Below are 19,749 nucleotides of genomic sequence, written 5' to 3'. Positions count from 1 at the left end.
CAATAATGGTGAAAAAATTGCACAAAACACAATAGCAGGAAATAAAGATTTATGTGATTAGGCAATATGCCTATGTTAACAAAGTTACAACAATTTTCACTATATTAAGAATAAAAGTACAGAAACTATTACAATAAAATCATATAGCAAACAAGTATATACCCCAAAACAATAGGTCCAAAATGGGCCAAAAATGGTCCAAACATCGCTCCTTGAACTATGTTTCATAAAATATTCCATTTAAAATTGTAATGCTTCTGAGTTGAGTTGAGTTGAGTTATGAACTGGCACAAATCAAGCTCCACATAACCTAGCACTTATGTCATGTCACACACCAACCATGTTATTGCAACAAATTTCAAAATATTTTTTTACAACTTGTTGAGGTGTCATATTTTGATTAGTACACCATCATATACAGTGGCATCATTATTATTATTTTATTTAGAAAGAATTCATTTGTGTATCTTTAAACTTAGTGTATTATATTATCACACACAGGAGGGAGAGGCCCAATTCAATAGTAGTAAATCATGATCTAGTCTCTCTCATGACATTCATATCAGCTCCAAGTTTTTGTTTTTCAAAGGGACAAAAGTTTAAATGCAAAATATACTAATAATTACAAAAAACAAGACCTCATCTCTTTATATAATGCCCCCAAGTGGGTAACATTTTAGCTGCCCCTCCCTCATTATTCTCTCATCTCAAACTCAAACTCTCTCTAGGTGCTTTGTTGTTGAACTGTTAACCATGCTTTCTCTACCATGGAAACCCATTGCAATGACTGTAGCTTTGCTTCAGCTGTATTTTCTCAAAGAAGCAGAATCATTTCCTTCTCTTCTCGATAGAATTAACCAATTACCTGGTCAGCCTCCAGTTGCTTTCCAGCAATATTCAGGTTATGTGACCGTTGATGACAAAAGCCAGAGAGCTCTGTTTTATTACTTTGCTGAAGCTGAAGTGGATCCAGCTTCCAAGCCTCTTGTTCTCTGGCTAAATGGAGGTCTCAAATTTCTCACTCACTCACTCACTCACTAATGAAAACTTTACCTTCTTTTCTCTGTAACAAAGGGAGACATTAAACCATTGCCTAAATTTTGAATCTTTGTGATTTCTTTTTTTGTTTGCAGGGCCTGGTTGTTCTTCTTTAGGCGTAGGAGCATTTTCTGAAAATGGGCCATTTAGGCCTAGTGGGGAGGTGCTGGTCAAAAACCAATATAGCTGGAATAGAGGTAAGTAACATTTCTTCTGAGTTTTGGTGTTTACATTACTGGGTAATGTGCTATTTCTTATCTTTGACATAAATGGCTCATTGTTTTGCAGAAGCAAATATGTTATATTTGGAGACACCAATTGGAGTTGGATTCTCTTATGCAACAGATACCGCGTCTTATGAGGCTGTAAATGACAGGATCACAGGCATGTTTCATCAATTTGATTCTTCCATTTTTACTGTGAAACTTTCATTCAATCTTCTTTCTTTTCTTTTTCTTGATTTCTTGAATGTTCTTTTTCTTTGTAGAAGTCTTGCAAGCAAAGAAAGATAAGCCCATTTACAAAAAAAGAATTTTGTAATTGAAGAAGAAACACAATTTCTATACCAAAGATTCAAGTCAACTTCCTTTTTTCCTTTTCTTTTGCTACCCTTCTTTTTAAAAAAAAAAAAAAAAAAAAAATTATAGGTGTCTTTTATTTTCCTTAGGAAATCTTTTTGATTTCTTTTTTGCTCAAAGGTTCACTAGAATATTTCATAATGGTATAGCACTGTGCATTCTAACACTTTACAGTTATGCCATGTTCAATGCTTACTGTTTCTGTTTTGTTTTTTTCTTTACAAAAGGTTAACTTTACTGGCTACCTTTGATTTCTGAAACTTTATCGTCTTGTTTGTCCTTTATAGCCAGGGACAATCTGGTGTTCTTGCAAAGATGGTTTGAGAAATTCCCACTATATAGGAACAGAAGTATGTTCATCACAGGAGAGAGCTATGCCGGTATTATTTTATATCTCAATGTCATTCTTAGTTGAAACAGATAAAAAGAGAGACTGAGTTACTTTTTTTTTTTCCCTACCTATATCCAGGTCATTATGTTCCCCAACTAGCAGAACTCATGATTCAATTCAACATGAAGGAGAAGTTGTTCAATTTGAAAGGCATTGCTGTTAGTATTTTTCCAAGTTCCAATCTTTTCATTTAAAAACCCCACTCATATACTATACAGAATTTGATGATTTTTTTTTTTTTTTTTTTTTTTTATAACATAATTCTTTAAACATGTGGCCAACCGGATCAATTTGTTAACTGGCCACAAAATTTGGTTATTGCTATAATTCTTTGAACAGATAAATAAATCACACATACTTTCTGAGCCTTCAATTTGCCCATGAAATTATAGTTCATTTAGTTTTTTTATTTTAATTTATTATCTACAAATATGTTTTTCCTCTAATTGCAGCTAGGTAATCCAGTTCTAGAGTTTGCCACAGACTTTAATTCGAGGGCTGAGTACTTCTGGTCTCATGGACTGATATCAGACTCAACATACAAAATGTTCACATCTGTTTGTAACTATTCGCGATATGTGAGCGAATATTACAGAGATACTATTTCTCCTGTTTGCTCAAGGGTGATGAGCCAAGTGAGTAGAGAAACCAGTAGATTTGTGGACAAATATGATGTTACGCTTGATGTCTGTGTGGCATCTATTTTTTCACAATCCAAAGTCCTAAGTCCCCAGGTGAGTACATTCAATTATTTATTGGCTTTTCCATCCACTACATATTGCTTTCCACTTTAAAATTGCCTTATTTTTTAACCAAGTATAATAAGTAACTCATCTATTCTGGTTTTCTTTTTCTAACAGGACGTTACTGAGACAGTAGATGTCTGTGTAGAAGATGAAACAGTCAATTATCTAAACAGGAAAGACGTACAAATGGCTCTTCATGCACGTCTTGTAGGAGTACGTCAATGGGTAGTTTGCAGCAAGTAATTCTCTTCTAACAGAAATAAAAATAAATGAATCTTGTGCTTATTTTAGAGTAGTAAGACGGTCTATTGTATGATCATAATATAACAGCACAGGGGACTATCAGTTAGAATTTGGATGATCCTAAAGTTTTGCTTATCTAAGCATGGCAATATCTTGTTCTCAAATTTGAATTTGTACATTGATAAATTCATTGATTAATGCAAGTAGACTGTAAAGTAGTTTTAAATTATTGTGTAGCTTTCATGGTTGCTGAATTTTCAGGAGGACTTGTTCTATAGGAAGAAAATCATCACTGTGTGAAAAAGTGCCTTTATTCTAGAGTAAACAAAAAAAAAAATATATATATATATATATATTTGACATAACAAGAAGGAATATTATCCCCTGTGCAGAACTTTAACGTGTGGAAAAAGAATGAAGTTTGGAAGTTCTACTCATTCTTTTACTTTTAAATCTTGGACTGTCTGTGGGTTTCTCTGGTTTAGTTCTTTAACTTCAATTCTGCTTTGTCCATGCAGTATTCTTGACTATGAGCTGCTTGACTTGGAGATACCAACAATCTCAGTCGTGGGAAAACTCATTAAGGCAGGAATCCCAGTCTTGGTTTACAGGTAAATTCATTTTAACTTGATGTCTCTTTCATGATTTTAGCCTTTTAGGTTACCAACATTAGTTGGACAAATGAATTCAAGACTTCCATCTGAAGATTATTGTAGTTGATGACATATTGGATTTCAAATTACAGTGGAGATCAAGATTCTGTCATCCCTTTGACTGGAAGTCGAACATTAGTTCACGGACTAGCAGAGGAATTAGGACTGAAAACCAGTGTGCCTTACAGAGTCTGGTTTGAAGGGCAACAGGTGAATCTCATTGAAAATTTCTCAAACTCAATAACTACTAGGTGTTACAACTTACAACTAAAAAGTATGTTGTTCTAAATAGATTCTTAATTATCTTTTACCATCAGGTTGGTGGGTGGACTCAAGTTTATGGAAATATTCTTTCATTTGCCACTGTTAGAGGAGCATCCCATGAAGCTCCATTCTCACAGCCTGGGAGATCACTTGTGCTGTTCAAGTCATTTTTAAAAGGCCAGCCTCTTCCAGAAGCATTCTGATCAACTGATCTGTTTTTTTATCAGATAGCATATTGAGTTTGTAAGTAATGTTTGATTGCAAAAGGCTAATCATCTGAGAGTGAAAACTGCATTTGTTTGGTTGTTGGGTCCTAGGGTTTGTCCATGCTGTGGATTGTAGAAGAATTTTGTAAAGATCTCAAAGTAAAAGGGAAAAGAAGAAGTGTTTATTGGTCATTTTTTGATGCTATATGTTTGTAACACAGATTTAAATAATTGATCTGTTCAAAAATTTATGAGAAATACAAGAGAATGTAAGATCAGCATAAATGTTGAGATGTTCCCTTGTTGAGAATCTTCATTGATATTACTAGAAGATGTTTTCAGATTTCCTACCTTGCAAAGAGTATTTGAAATTAACAACTGGAGACAATTTAGGGAAATGAACTTCATTAATTTCATTTTATTGTGCAACTCTACAGTGATAAAAAGAATTTCTGCAATACTTAATGCTCCTAAGAATTTCTAGAGACGGGGGAAACCACAGTCGGAGCTTCTACCTGCATTTTCAAACAACTGAACTCCAAAGCCAATATAGGTTTTGACAACATCACAGATAGACAGAGGTTTTCTCCATTATCTCTATGATCCCCAGTTGTTGAGTCTACACTATTGCAACTACCATGTTCTGAAGGACGTCCTCTATCGTTATTCAGTATAAGAGTTGGGCCAGATACTTTTGCCGGCTGCACTGCTCGCACCCTATGACAGTCAGGAAGCAACCACAATTATATGTTAGCATTTCCTGTCAAAATCTCATCAATATAATTTATCCAATTAAAACAAGTTATAAATTAGCTTTAGTGGGTGTCATATATGACATGAGAATCTTTCAAAGTTTTGAACTTTTTTTTTTTTTTCCATAACAAATTTAACCATAGTGATTAGTGAGAATTGAGGATTTACAAGCACAAAAAAGTAATTTGTAGACCAAAAGAAAATGAAGGGAACAAAACCTGCACTCAATCTGGCAAGAATACTTAAGAAGGTTGGGATTATACTCTGTACGGCCACTGCAATATCACACCACAAAAACATTAGTTGTCACTAAGTAGGCACTATTACTAATACAACAAAACCATTGCAAAAAAATTACCTATAACTTGGAAGAGACATTTTGATGGCTGGCCCCTTCCACTTTTTGTAATCTAATGTCGGCATTGCCATCACCGAAAACGTAACCAGGAAAAAAAAAAAAGATGACAAATCATTCACATGTATGAAAATAATGTGAAGGAAAAGCGCAAAGATAAACAGGGGATGTGATATCTCCTTCTCTACACGGTTTATTTTAGATTAAAGAACAAAAAGCACCAGAAGAAGGTATCTAGCCATCAAAAGGAAGAACCAAAGTTATAGGCGAGCTTGTTCTGCAAGAGGCCAAAATTGCTGACAAGAAAATAGTTTCCTAGCAGAAAGGTATGAGTTAATTACCTAGAAATGTGATTGACATATGTCCAAACATAATAATCGTTAACCTCTTCCTACCTAATAAACCTGCTAACATGGGCATAACCAGCTTCCTAAGCAAAGGTTACACAATAAGTCTAGAGACAAAAAATTTCACAACTGCTGACGTAGCATGTTGTGATTGGTGGTGTTAATAAAAGTGTTGTTAGTGGTAGGGCCAAGTGAACGTGATTATTCCAATCACAACCTGTAATGTCAACAAGGTTGCAAAGTGTGTGTACAAGCTGGACATAAGCAAAGCCCAAAGAAGCAACAGAGCATGCAGAAACATTATAGCATGAGGAAGCAACTAAGAATCCCATACAACAGTTCCTCATGAAGCATAGCAATCCATGTACATATAGTCCACTAAATAAATCTCAGAACTCCGGCCAAAGTAGCTGAACTTCAATAGGAGAGATGCCAGATGATGAAATTAAAAGTCTTTAAAAATATGCAGTGAATTTTCACAAGGCTTGCATTTCATATAATCCATTAGATGATAATCATTAAAATGGTGGCATTGGATGGTCTTGATCTATTATTCCATTGTTGACTCCAGTAGTGAGGATGGGTTCAGGTGGTGATGCACTGTTGCTAGTTTGGGTTCACACCTTTATATGTAGAAAATTACAGCCAAGGAATACATCCCTTTCAATGATTAAAACTCCCAAATATGTTTACAATCAGTAGTAAATCCTTTCTCCTCTATAATCTTGTGAATTATGGATTAGGTCTACAATTAGACTCCCCTTGTTTTCTATTAGGGCAGTCTCTTCCCCCCACCCCCACTCCCACCAAAAAAAAAAAAAAAAAAAAAACTGCACAAAAAGAGAAGGAACAAGGGGACTCTTTTACACAGATCTGGATTATGAAATGATCCCTCTTGTATGGAGGATGAAAAAACTATGGAAATGAACTTGAATATCAGAATCCCCCAAATTGTAAATGTATAAAAATTATAAAAAGAAGTTTTTGGCTCATAAAACATTTCTACTAAAAAATGCCATACTATACTGAAAAATAAAGGACCAATCTTAATTACTATAGCAGCCAGCAGTACTGAATGGAATCACTTTAACCAACTCACCAACACAGGTAAGGTTGATGTTACAGATATCTTTTGTATCAGGAATATTGATTTCAGTCACTTGAACATTCATATGATCCCTTGGACTACAGAAAGCAGCACCCATACCAACCATGCTTAGAAATCCAATGTCTTTACTCTTGGGTGGACTTGTAATTGCTGTGATTCTCTGCTTTGAACAAATATCATACTCAATACAACATGCAAAACTACAAATGTCCATTTTGTTATGAATGACTATATGCATACATAACAGGAAAAAGCATATATACATTCACCTTCAAATATTAAACAAGAGAAAGTTTTTGACATTGATTACAAGTATTGAAACACTGAAGAAAACACAGTTCAAGGCCTACCTTTGAAAACCTAGCAACCTGACTTGGAAGCCCAACTTCCTGCAAGGGGAGATCAAAGCAAGATCACAGATTTATGGATGAAAGTAAAAGAAATGTGACTGGTATAGTGCAAACACCACACTAATATGTAAGTGTGCTAACCTATAAGGTGACTAGGGAGAGGATTTAAAGAAGAAAAAGAAGAAGGAAGGCATCATTTCACAGCTGGAGGGACCATAACTTGTTTCTTATTTGCTCCAAGAAATATGGAAGTTTTTGAAAGCATTTACTATTTAAAAGTTGCATGGTTCCATCATTATACTTGTATGAGCAATCCGCATCTATGTAAAAGATCTCAAAAGTACACTATTATTGTACAAAAACTCATGAAGTTTGAATCATCATAAATTTTAGGATTTTAAATTTAGGCTGGGAATTATGCATACTCCCACCTTTCTTCCATGATCGCAAGCCACATTGCTGTTCACAAGCACCTTAGCTGCCCATCTGCCAACAAAAGGCAACGTTGAGATAAGAATACTCTGTCATTAAATAATTATTCAAGTTGAAGTTTACAAACAACCAACATTTGCTGCAAGAGTTGATTTCAATTCCGTTCTGAGTCATGTTTAAATACTGAATTGATTAAATATGTAAACAGATATTTCAGGCCCACTGAGAAGAAAAAAAGGTGTTTTATTTGTGTTAAATATTAGCATTGATATACCATATTGAATATGCTAGTATGGATGTGGAAGCGGAAGTATAAAGTATAGTACACAATAACACACGAGGGTTACGTAGTTCAGCCTAATGTCCTACGTCCACGGAGGAAACCCTAAAGGGCTACATCAATAATATATTAAAGTGTAGTACAAATCTTGTGTTATAATAAACTATAACATGTGTATATATAGTAGATTAAACTTTAGATTAATAGACTTCTAGTAGAAGTAGAAGACTTGGCTTGCACACAAAATAGAATTAGGATTGGGTCTTTACTAATGGGCTAATATATCTCTAATATCTCCTCTCAAATTCAAGATGGAAGCTTGAGATTTGATAAGGTTGAGAAGATCCCTTGAATGAAGTTTGGCCTTGTGACGGTGGTTTAAGGAAGGCAACGGTCTTGCAGTGTTGATGCGACTTCTAATGGTAGCATGACTATACTAGAGAGTTTTGACGGTAGCAGTGGGAAGCTAAAGAAGATGAATGTAGCGAAGAAACACCGAGGAAGATAAAGATTGCTCTTAAATACACCGTAAGGACAAAAAATCATGGCCACAAGAAGGTGGCTCTGATACCATGTTAAATATTAGTATTGATACATCATGTTGAATATGCTGGTATGGATGTGGAAGCGGAAACATAAAGTGGTTTAGCCTAACGGCCTACAGCAATAATATATTAGAGTGTAGAACAAATCATGTGTTATAATGAATCATAACATATGTATATATAGTAGACTAAACCCTAAATTAATAAACTTTTAGTACAAGTAGGAGACTTGGCTTGCACACAAAGTATAGGCTTGGACCTATGCTAATGGGTTAATATATCTTTAACCATTTGAGCTAAAAACCTTGTCTCCACTTTGAAAAAAAGTTAACATACACCATTTTCATAACTGTCCTAACTTACCATTTTATTTATTTAAAAAGTTCAACTTTCTTAGGAGGACAAACAGTGTGATACTGAGGGAGTAAAATTTAATAGAGTCACTAGCACATGTAAGTTACAAAGATGACTAAACCCAATACAAGTACGTTTTAAGTTCAACAAACCAATATTTAGTGGTGGACATCACCTTATTTTGTATAAACCAACTCAATTTTCCTAGCTTCATTAGGACTTATTCGAGTTGAGGTAGACTAGGGAAATCTTTCAATAGGTTAATTCAGTAATAGACCAACTAATGGTGTATTTCATGAATAGCCTTTGGTTTTAATGCCAGTTATCATATTAGTCGCAGTTGGGGTCCAGGGATATTCTATTAATCTAGTACAAGCATAAGATTAGGATGTTGGGTGTGTCTAGCTTAATAAAAGTTCAATCACTTCTGTAAGTGCTATTTTCTCTTCTTATTATGAACAACAAAGAATTGGATAGAGAAACATACGCGCAGGATGTTGGTGGGTTCCATACAAGCCCTGCAATCACCACGAGCTGGTAAGAATGCACACTGATACATGTTAGTGACTAAAAGAATTAATTTAAAAGTCAGATTCTTTCTCATACAATTTTTTGCTAAAGAAAATACTGGAAAGTTTACCATTTCCTGCCACAGGATCACTCCTATAATTATCTAAATTTCAAGTAATTACCAAATATTGATTCATCAATTTCATAAACCAATAATAATATACAACCTCATCAAAAATTCCAGCTGGACTGTCATCATAACTGGCAAGAAAGAAGCCACCAAGAGTATACCTACAAAGTGTAAAGTCAGATTCTTTCTTTTTAATTTGATTTTATGCAAATGGAATTCATAAACTCCAAAATCACCCTTATCCTTTAAGGAGAATATTATGTGGAGCACCACCAATGAATCTCGCAATCATTTCCATGTTAGGTAGTGATATTTGGTTAAGAAAGAGAGTAACATTATAGCTAGTAGCCTAGTACAAATTTTATTGCACAAACCTTACAAATTAATGCAACCACTTTCAAAGCATGAACCAAGAAGACGATTAAGAAATTTATTTAATATGATATTGATGTGATAAAAATTATATTCATTGCCATAAACTTTTTGTGGTAATATTAGTAGTAGCTTTAGCATTTTCATAAGAAATATAATAGGTGGTTTATTTATCCCATCATTCATTAAAGTGCACCCACTAATATCCTGTTATGCGCATACATGAATACAACAATGATAGCAAATATAAGTACCCAAAAGCTTCAACTAATCTGAACTCTTTTGGGATGCATGCTCGAGCAGTTTCTGCTTTGACAAGATGGAGCTGGTATAAGGCACTGAGAAAAAGATAATTAAGCAAATTATGTTGTTTAAAAAAGAAGGATAACAATATTAACCAGAGAATGGGAATTTAAATGGTACTTTTTATTTAAAAAAAAGACTTGTACACTTGCCTGCCTCTAAATATCCAAGGGGGCTTGCTGTAGCCTGAGGAACATTTTGTTTCTCCAACTTCCATGGGTTCAGATATACCTTGAAGAAACATAATTGATAGGAGATACCAAATTTAAGTGATTAAAAACCAAAAAATCATAAAAAAGAAAAAGGGCATTCTTTTGTTTTATGAGAAGAGATATTTCATGTGCTACATCAACAGAAATACAACTAGCTGAATTGCCTTATAGAGTGCAAATGCAGAGAACTCCTAAAGAAACCAGCAGTCATATACATGACCCTGTTAACTGTGATATTTGGGCTGTACACCCAATTTACAGGCTTCAAGGAAATTCATGTTTTGGGTCAATATTTTAAAAAAAAAAAAAAAAAAAGAGATGTAAACTTGAAGTTTTTGCCATTCGAACCTCCAGATTCCCCTTCGAAGTAATTGGCTTCTGGGTCTATGATTCACATGTTATATTCACACAAACTGATTCCAGAAAAATTAACGAATTAATGCATTCCATATATTCTCACAATTTTGAACATACAGAATTTAGCAAAATCTACAAAACTTCCACATGACAAAACAGAAGTCACGAAGTCCAAATTAGAACATTTATCCATGAACGACACAATAAAAAACAAATTGAACCAGTTACCTTAAAAAACGAACACACAACAAAGCAAGGGGCTGCAACCAACAAAAATCTCTGCACTTAACTTCCAGAGATCAAGAACTTTTGCACTGAAATCCAAAGAAGAAAATGAAACCCAGAGGAGAATTTGGATTGAAAAATGGTACTGGGAAGAGAGCTAGTGTTGAGAGTGAGTGGAAACTGAAAAAAAGTGAGTGAATTTATAGAGAGACACTAGTTTTGGTGTTCGTTAGTTACTGTCGCTTTTTTAGTTCACTAGTTGAGAGTTAAATTATTACAAACTATTATAGAGACAGAAATTAGACATCAGTAGCCGTAGAAGTAGAAGTGGATAAGATGTTATCCATTGCAATTTCCCAAAGGACACGAAACCCACCATCTTTGTTTTGTTTTGGCGCCAACTGAAACTAACAAATACCATTCCCACAGTTTCCCAAATCCAATTCAACCGATCAATTTTGTTTCTTTTCTCTTTTTGTTTCTTTATTAAATTATTTCTCAGAATCCCATGAGTTGGATTCTGATTTCGATACAACATCCATGACGCAATCATATGGGCTTGATTTGATAGTGGACCTTTTTTTATTACAAGCACAAAATGTTACATGGATGACTTTTTTTTTCCCTTCCACTACTCATAATACAACTGTGGCGTGTATAAAAATATATGGTAATAACATTATTGTATTACCATTTGTATGGGCCCATATTTCTCTCAGTTTTGAGTTTTAGCCTTTTTAGAGGGCACAATGGATTGGCAAGTGGAATTGCAACTTCTAAAAAATAATGCTATTATTGCTAGTGATCGTTGGATATATACAAATAGAGGTGACACGATTCATGATTCATGTGATCTTACTTATCAAATATATGGAATAATGGAAAATAAGGTAATTGGTAGCGACCCACAAAGATCCTAGACACCTTTTCTTATTGTTTCCATTGTAGCGTATTCGCACTCTAAGAGCCTGTTTGGTTTAGGCAATTTCCATTATTTATTACTTTATTTTTATTACTCATTCCTTATTTTTGGTGGATCTCATGCCTAAAAAGCTTGTTTGACCAAGTTCTCATTTTCAGTTCTCATCACCCATAACTCAACAAAATGAGTGATGGATGAGTGAAAATGAAAAGCAAAAAAACAGATGTTTTCGAGTGATGAGATATGAGTTTTGATAGCAATATATATATAAATATATAATTCCTAATTTGAGAACAGAATTTGAACCTTGACTTCTTATTTAAAAATATCAAGATGTGTTAGATGAGTTATAAGAATCTTGACAAAATAGCGCTTATAATGAACAACTTATATGTTACTTTAATTGACTGAATTTACAACTTACCAGAGTTATAAATGCAAGTCAGTTTGAAGGGACATATAAAATCATATTCATAGTTTTTAAACCTAGATCGACTTGATCAGTTAGACTATAAATCTGACACCGAGACCAGTTTGGGTGTTTAATTGGATCATTTTTACATAAAAATTGGTCAAATTTAGCGATTTTTTGGCGAACTGTGTAACTCAGGATGGTTTTATATAACCCAATTGGGTTGTGAGTTTTGCAAAATTACATATGATTTTTTTGACTTCTTTATTATTTAATGTGTGATAATATAATAATTTAAGGAAGAGAAAACCTAAAGAAGTACCAAAAAAAAAAAAAAAATTGTGATGTTCTTTGCCGTTTTAGAGAATTTTATAGAATTTCTAGTTCTATTATTTGTGAAACCTTGAATTTGAATTAAAATGACAAGTTTAATTTTCTATTATTTATAGAATTTCTAGTTCTATTATTTTTTAAAATTTTTATTTGACTATGCGGTTCGACTGGTGACTCATTTGTTAAACTAGTGTGATCCAAGTTTAATAACTATTTATAAAATAATTTAACCTAATCCGCTGGATTAAAAATGAATTACTCAGCCAATGTCGGTATAATGGATTCCCATCCATCCCCCCAAAGAAAAGAAGAAAATGGAGAACAGATCTGGTCACTCTCTTGGTGTACATAAGAGCATCCACATCAGTGGGTGCAAATTTTTCATCTATTTTGCACAAAAAACCCACTTTTTCTATTTTACACATCCAATTTTACAAAACACCCACATCAATCTATCTATTCTACACATTTATTCAATAAAATATTCATTCTTTTATCATTTTTTATTATTTTCTTCATTGCCTCTCTCTCCCTCTCAGACCCAACCACCATCATCATCACTACCTCGATCGGTGAACCATTCAAGATCAAACCAACCCAAGATCAGAAAACCATTCAAGATCAAACCAACCCAAGATTAAAAAACCCATTCAAGCCGAAATCCACTCAATCCAAAAGCCAAATCATCACCCACCCAACTCGAAACCCACAGATCAAACAACGAGAAATCAATGAGTTGATTAGTGGCAATTTGATCAGGTTTCGTGCGACAGTGGTTTGATGTTGATCAGGCGAGTTGATCGGCGGCAGTGGTTTGATGTTAATCAAATGAGAAAAATGGAGAGTGATGTGAGAGTGATTGGCGGCAATTTGATCAGGCTTCATGTGGTTGTGGTTTGATGTTAATCGACGGCAATGGTTTGATGTTGATCAGGTGAGTTCTTCGTGCGGCAGTGGTTTGATGTTGATCAAATAAGAAAAATGGAGAATGGGGTGAGAGTGAGAGCAACAGAGACAAAGAGAGAGAAAAAATTACTAAAATAATAAATACAAGTGCTATAGTAACCGTGCATATATGCACCGTTACTGTAGTAATTGTGCATTTATGCACATTTTTAAACCCACTGATATGAGTGTTTTTTGGGTCAAAATATATAAAATTTAGAATTTTTTACATTTTGCAAGACTTTACACTCATTGATGTGGATGATCAAATATGAAAATTCTCATGCATTTAGATTTTTGATTTGAGCTCCCCAACCTTTACCTTTCCACTACCTGCTTCTACTTTATGGTACTAAAAATACTATATAGTATATTATATAGTATTATGTTTGTTACTTGTTGCAATTGCTTTAGTCCAAAATATGGTGATGTATTGCGTCACGCCTCGACTGATTCCATCATGCCTTTTCATTAGTTTTACTCTTAGGTCTGTGTAGTGTTTATCCAAAACGAAAAAAGAAAAAGAAAAAGTAAAAGAAAAAATAAAAGTCTTGTGTCACATAAAGTGACACAACAAATGCCACAATTTATCTATGTAGTAAGTTGTGGTTGGTGAAGGGGTGGTGGTGGATCATGTGAAGACACCCCTTCACCAACCACAACTCGCCACATGAACGAGTTGTGACATTTATTGTACCACTTTATGTGACCAGAAGCACGCAAAAAAAAAAAAAAAAAAAAAGGAAAAAAAGAAGGTGTGCGTAGTAGTGTAGGCTTCCTCTTGATGGAGCAAGAAATACGTACTGATTGGTGACCCAACTTGTCACGCGTGCACTCACATCCAAAGGTGCCTAGCAGTCTCTACCATGCAAGTTCCACCACTTGCCTAGAGTTTCGAAAGCCCACGCTTGAGCCCAGCCAGCAGTCTGATAGTGAGTTCACAGATCAACACTTTCTGTCTTGTCCAACTACATTTTAACTTCTCGGAGCTACATGTACGAGTGGGTCCACGAACTCTCCCAAAATTTTAATAATATTTGAACACTATATATAAATATTCATCATTTTAATTATTAGTCTACAAAAATAAACTTGACTCTTTCAAAATATCTGAGTTAGTCAAATAATACTCTTAAAAAAAATTGTCCAATTAATTTAGTAGTTATAGAGAATTTTTTTTCTCACACTCATTTTTTTATTGTAAAATATGTTATTGTATTTATTAAAATTTTGGATCATTCATGTATTTGAATGCTTTATTAGTTCAATTAAAATTTTTTTACTCACTTTAGTAGACAATTTGGTAACTTATATTAAAAATGAAAACTTTAAGGATTCACTATGAAGGATATTAAATTTTTTTTTTTTTTTGAGAAACGAAGGATATTAAATTATATGTGTGTATAGATGTATGTGTTTGTGCATGTTTATGAAAGTTCGTATAAGTTAATAAATTTAGTATCATAAGTTGGCGCCTCAAACAAAAATTTCTAGCTATGCCCATTAAAACACAAAATTGATCTCTTAAAGTTATATCTCTGTTTCAATGTACCCTTGCCGCCTAAGTTAACAATAAAACATACGGTAGGGTTAAGTGTAATGTATGTTTAAAATTGAGGGGTCAATTGTGGATTTTAATAGTTCAAGGAGTTAAGTGTAGTTTGGGTAATAATTTAGGGTAAAAAAAAAAGCAATTTACCGCTAATTATAAATCTATGATAAAGTCAATCATTCATGTGCGAGGATGCAACAATGTCCTTGATGTATTGAATAATTTGTACTGCTTAGTTGTGCACAGTCTACACCCCCTTGCCAAGGGTTAACTCGAAAATTAAAAGGTGCGAGAGCATAACGTGATGTCCACCATTTTGCATTATAAAAAAAATTAACAAGCATGTGATTGATGACTTGGTTCTGGTCCAATGGTGTCCAAAACTTCAGTTAAAATAAATAGATTCTATAAATGTGTGAGGATTTCATTGCAAAATTGGTAAATGATATTATTCCTTCAATTGTACAACTTTGTATTTGTCAAGTAAATGTAACTAATTCAATTTACACACATCACCAATAATCATTGCAAGAACACTTGCCTAACTTGAAGTGATGGAATCTATTGGTATCTCTAACAACAATTTCACGTCCTGTTACCATGGACACTCGCTTTGCAAAATCATGGCAGTCTTTGCACGCCCGGAGGTTCTTGAAAACTATAATCTGGGTATTTCTTGATGTGGATATGAGCCCAAATGCTATAGCAAGTCTCTCACTGTGGTCAGGCAGCTGTTCTTTTCGTTCAGGCGATCCACACGAAACATCCTCTTCAGTTAGAAGGGCATTTTCAGCATTATCAGAAGATGAAGTGAACTCCTCTAATTTTGAGTATATCTGTTCTGTTTGTGGATGGTGTCTATCACCTGCTACAAAGCGGTGCATTTTACCCTTGACAGTAATCCAACTGTAACTAATGTCCTTTCTCAAGTTCCTTTCAGCCATCATCCATCTAAAATGAGCTGCTTCTTCCCATTTCCCATGTGAAGCATACAAGTTAAACATTACAATATAGGTGGCAGTATCATTTGGGTCCAGATGAAGGAGATTTTCTGCTGCAATCTTTCCAAGCTCAAGATTCCGATGGGTCCAACACCCACCCAATAAGCTTTTCCAACTCATTGCATCGGGTTCAAAAGGCATATACTTTATCAATTCAAGCGCCTCCTGTAGTAGCCCAGCACGAGAGTATATATCGACCATACAGTCATAATGATCGACAGTTGGCTCCACACCGTACTCACCCCTCATTGATTCCAAGTATTTCTTGCCCTCTGTGACCAATCCCGAATGACTACAAGCGGTTAAAACTCCTATAAATGTAACTGCATTTGGCCTTACACCACAGTCCTGCATTCTATTGAAAAGGCTTAAAGCTTCAATGGCATTTCCATGATAAGCATAACCACAAATTATAGCAGTCCAGGCCACAGTATCAGGATTTTCTAGCGATTCAAAGGCTTGATAGGCATAGTCTGATCTCCCACATCTTGAATACATCGAAATCATAGCGCTCTCTCCATATAGATAGGCAACTAACCCTGTTTTTATTGCATCAGCATGAACTTGAGCACCCAAATTTAAATCTGCAAGTGCAGCACAGGCTTGGAAAATGCTAGTATATATGAAGGAATTTAAAACCACACCTTTGTTCTTTAGTAATTTAAAAATCTTAACAGACTCTTCAAATTCACCAATTTGGCAATAACCAGAAATAACACAACTCCATGAAACATCATTCGGTTCACTTATCCTCTCAAATGCAAGGCGAGCAGATTCAAAACTCCCACATTTGACATAAAAGTCCACAAGAGGTGTTCCTACTGAAACATCAGAATCCAATCCAAGCTTAACACTACAACCATGAATTTGCCTTCCCATGTTCAAGTCCTCCACACCACCACACACCTTGAGAATTATTGAGAACACAAACTCGTCCAATTGAACACCTTCCTTCACCATCTTAGTAAACAATTCAAGAGCAGCTTCTAGCTTCCCAGCTTGAGTATAACCCACCATCAACCCAGTCCAAACCACTGCATTTTTTTCAGTCATCTGATTAAAAACAAGCTCAGCACCCTCTAACCACCCACACTTAACATACATGTTGGCAATTGCTGTGTCAACCGAAACATTCGAAGCCAACCCATTTCTTATCACATGAGAATGTAGCTGTTTGCCAAGCTCTAAAAGGGAAAAACCTGTCAAGGACCTTAACATGCCAATATATATAGAATGGCTTGGTTTAATTCTTGACACAGAGAACAACCCAATAGCTTTGTCTAGAACACCCTGCTCAGCATAAGCAGATACAATTATATCCCACGTGACCAAATTTCTATCAAGCATTTCATCAAACGCATTCTGTGCATCCACAAGACTCCCACAATCACAATACATTCGCAGAACACAATTCTGAAGAAAGCCAATTGGGTCCTGCACTGTTCTTCGCAACCGGTCGTGAATCAATCTTCCATCAGACAAAGATCCCAACTTGGCACATGTTTCAAATATGCTTTTATACGAGTGGGGACTAACGGAAACACCTGCCTCGTCCATGAGAATAAGAAATTCATGAACTTGTTTGAGCTTCCCTTGTTTCGACAAAGAAATCAAGTGTAAATTTTCAACTTGGCCTTGTTGGATTTGGTGGGTTTTCACCGAAGGAGGACTGCATTTGAGAGAGACCCATCGAGGGATTTGAGAGAAATTTGCAGATTTGATTGTTGTCTCTGAGAATTTGTCTTGAGCTACTACTGGAGAAGGATGGGGAGGCAGCAAAAAGCTCTGGGCATTGATTGAAGACATTTGTACTCAAGTTAACGAGACCCGATTCTCCAAGGAAAGAGCGTAACACAGAAGAAATCGCCATGCTGCTAACTTGTTTCCATATTTGCCCAACTTCTTCAGGCAACAACTGTGCTATTACGATTTACGACTCCCTATCCCTGTCCCTAAATAAATATGCTATTTTTGACTTTCGCAAACAATTTGTTTTGTTATCGTACGTAAGAGCACTTCTAACTGTGGTGTTATATTGTTATATTTTAACTTCTCAAATTCTAAAATCAGTACCCAGCAGTGGAGCTAAATCTATTTTTTTTTTAGCTCCATTGCTATAGTGCATGTCTATAAATAGATGTGTACGGTTCATGAGAGCTAAAAAAATATATATTATTTTATTAAATTTCTCTTTCCTCTTCTATTAAAAAAAATATTTTCTCTTTCTTTCTTTCTTTTTTTTTTCTCTCTCTCTCTCCAGCTTCTTTTCTTTCTTCCTCTTTCCTTCTCATTTTTTTCCCTCTCCCTCATCTACTTTCTGCTTCGCTGATCTATTCTGGATCTTTATCGTCGCCGATCTTCATCGTCATCGTCCACGTTACCGTCCCACGCCGTCGACCCATCTTGCCCAGTCCTCCATCTCACCGTCGATCCAAGCTCCATTGCCGACCTAAGCTTCATCGTCAATCCAAGCTCCACCGGCACTGCCTTCATCAAACTCAAGAGCGTCGTGGATTTCGTGGCTGTGGTTGGATTTCGTGGATTTCTCTGGGTTTCGTGATGGTGGTTTGGCTGGGATTCATGGTGGCTGAGTTTTGTGGGTCAGTGGTAGTGTGACTGTGTTGGTGGTGATTTGTGTGGTAGTTTTTGGCTAATTTGGATTTTTGGCGGTGGTTGTGGGTGGTTGTTCTTGGCTTGCTAGTTGTTGTTGGGTGGTTGTGGGTGGTTGTTTTTGGTTGGTAGTGGTTGTTGTTGGGTGGTTGTGGGCGGTTGTTCTTGGTTGGCCGTGTTGGTGGATCGATTTGTGATGTTTTTATTGTAGTGAGATAGATTATTTTATTGTAGTAAATATATTATTTTATTATAGTAGATATATTATTTTATTGTGATATTTATATTATTTTATTGTGTTAAACGCTAAAATAGATCTACTGCTGCAGTATATGTGTAAGTAAAATAGATAAAGTAACTTTTGGTGGAGCTAAGTTGCTAAATTTTTAGCTCCACTATTGTGGATGCTACGTGGATAAATTATATGGTCTTCATGGTGGGCAAGTAATGTGGTCCACCATTCTAGTAAAAGACTCCAACTTGTTTAAATTTGTGGAGTTTTAAATAAAAACTGAATACTGACTCAGCAATTTTAAATAGGTGTAAGTCTTTTATTGGAATGGTGGACAAATGACGTAGTCCACTATGAGGACGATATAATTTCTTGTAAACGAGTGGGAGCATTAAAAAGTTCCAAAATTCATTTTTAATCTTTTTTTCAAACACGCTTGAGCTTAAAAAAAAAAAAAAAAAAAAAAAAAAAAAAAAAAAACCCCAAGATTTTTATGTTAGGGACATATTAATCGATGCCCAAGCCAGCTGAACCTATGGGCCATTTAGGCCACCCCCTAAGGCCTCCACTTGTAAGAGGGTCTCCAATAGTCCTAATATATTATATAATGTTGTTTTCTCATATGAAGAGATTAAAAAAAAAAAAAAAGGTAAGGTCCGCCCAAATTATTTAAGCCTCTAATTGAAAATTGAGAAGAAACAAGTTATTTCTAACCATTTTTCACAATGCAAAAAAGCTGAAATGACATGAAGTTCAATCAAATCACCAAATCTTTAGGTTTCTCAGGGGAAAAAAAAAATCACTACATCTAAGTATCCCCTAGATCAAACCTTTGTACCGCATTTCATTAAAAAAACCCATGTTTATTACTTGAAATGTAGAGAGAGAGATAAAGAGAGATATTGATTTTCTCAATATACAAGTACCAAAATGCAGAATAAAAGATAACAAAAGGCATAAAAAAGAAAGAATAGACAAGTAACAAAAGGC

The 19,749-nt window shown here is 35.0% G+C and overlaps 3 protein-coding genes across 6 annotated transcripts; 1 reads left to right on the top strand and 2 right to left on the bottom strand.

Moving 5' to 3' along the window:
• The first annotated feature begins 662 nt into the window (after window positions 1–662).
• On the top strand, window positions 663–4,404 carry LOC126718079 (serine carboxypeptidase-like 45). The gene is made up of 10 exons (XM_050420142.1): window positions 663–1,006; window positions 1,134–1,235; window positions 1,327–1,426; window positions 1,908–1,996; window positions 2,086–2,165; window positions 2,460–2,741; window positions 2,868–2,992; window positions 3,515–3,607; window positions 3,742–3,859; window positions 3,967–4,404. The coding sequence occupies exons 1-10, from the start codon at window positions 754–756 to the stop codon at window positions 4,114–4,116; spliced, it is 1,392 nt and encodes a 463-aa protein (XP_050276099.1). The 5' UTR covers window positions 663–753; the 3' UTR covers window positions 4,117–4,404.
• Window positions 4,405–4,507: 103 nt separating this feature from the next.
• Window positions 4,508–11,083, bottom strand: LOC126718080 (protein NEOXANTHIN-DEFICIENT 1). Of its 4 annotated transcripts, none has more exons than XM_050420146.1 (11): window positions 10,756–11,083; window positions 10,111–10,189; window positions 9,910–9,993; window positions 9,381–9,444; window positions 9,131–9,177; window positions 7,464–7,518; window positions 7,033–7,071; window positions 6,674–6,842; window positions 5,231–5,282; window positions 5,091–5,147; window positions 4,508–4,836 (listed from the first exon to the last, which is right to left on the bottom strand). In XM_050420146.1, the coding sequence occupies exons 2-11, from the start codon at window positions 10,173–10,175 to the stop codon at window positions 4,590–4,592; spliced, it is 879 nt and encodes a 292-aa protein (XP_050276103.1). In that variant the 5' UTR covers window positions 10,176–10,189; window positions 10,756–11,083; the 3' UTR covers window positions 4,508–4,589. The 4 variants fall into 4 exon arrangements, with proteins under 4 accessions (XP_050276103.1, XP_050276102.1, XP_050276101.1 ...); XM_050420145.1 differs by having other exon boundaries at window positions 10,111–10,200; window positions 10,757–11,082; XM_050420144.1 differs by having other exon boundaries at window positions 10,111–10,583; window positions 10,756–11,081.
• Window positions 11,084–15,338: 4,255 nt separating this feature from the next.
• On the bottom strand, window positions 15,339–17,944 carry LOC126718078 (pentatricopeptide repeat-containing protein At5g13270, chloroplastic). Its single transcript, XM_050420140.1, has one exon. The coding sequence runs from the start codon at window positions 17,721–17,723 to the stop codon at window positions 15,429–15,431; it is 2,295 nt and encodes a 764-aa protein (XP_050276097.1). The 5' UTR covers window positions 17,724–17,944; the 3' UTR covers window positions 15,339–15,428.
• Between the last annotated feature and the right edge of the window lie 1,805 nt (window positions 17,945–19,749).

The sequence above is a fragment of the Quercus robur genome, chromosome 3 (assembly GCF_932294415.1).
Source record: "Quercus robur chromosome 3, dhQueRobu3.1, whole genome shotgun sequence".
NCBI classification, from domain to species: Eukaryota; Viridiplantae; Streptophyta; class Magnoliopsida; order Fagales; family Fagaceae; genus Quercus; species Quercus robur.
This window is presented reverse-complemented; position numbering and strand designations above follow the sequence as displayed.

What these genes read in the sequence shown, in the direction of transcription:
- LOC126718079 (XM_050420142.1), top strand. Translation starts at nt 754, where the DNA reads ATGCTTTCTCTACCATGGAAACCCATTGCAATGACTGTAGCTTTGCTT. An exon ending in AATGACAGGATCACAGGCAT is followed by an intron (nt 1,427 to 1,907) that starts GTTTCATCAATT and finishes CTTTATAGCCAG; the next exon opens with GGACAATCTGGTGTTCTTGC. An exon ending in CAATGGGTAGTTTGCAGCAA is followed by an intron (nt 2,993 to 3,514) that starts GTAATTCTCTTC and finishes TTGTCCATGCAG; the next exon opens with TATTCTTGACTATGAGCTGC.
- LOC126718080 (XM_050420144.1), bottom strand. Translation starts at nt 10,202, where the DNA reads ATGTTTCTTCAAGGTATATCTGAACCCATGGAAGTTGGAGAAACAAAA. An exon ending in AGATTAGTTGAAGCTTTTGG is followed by an intron (nt 9,445 to 9,909) that starts GTACTTATATTT and finishes TACACTTTGTAG; the next exon opens with GTATACTCTTGGTGGCTTCT. An exon ending in CTTGCGATCATGGAAGAAAG is followed by an intron (nt 7,072 to 7,463) that starts GTGGGAGTATGC and finishes CTCCCCTTGCAG; the next exon opens with GAAGTTGGGCTTCCAAGTCA.
- LOC126718078 (XM_050420140.1), bottom strand. Translation starts at nt 17,723, where the DNA reads ATGTCTTCAATCAATGCCCAGAGCTTTTTGCTGCCTCCCCATCCTTCT.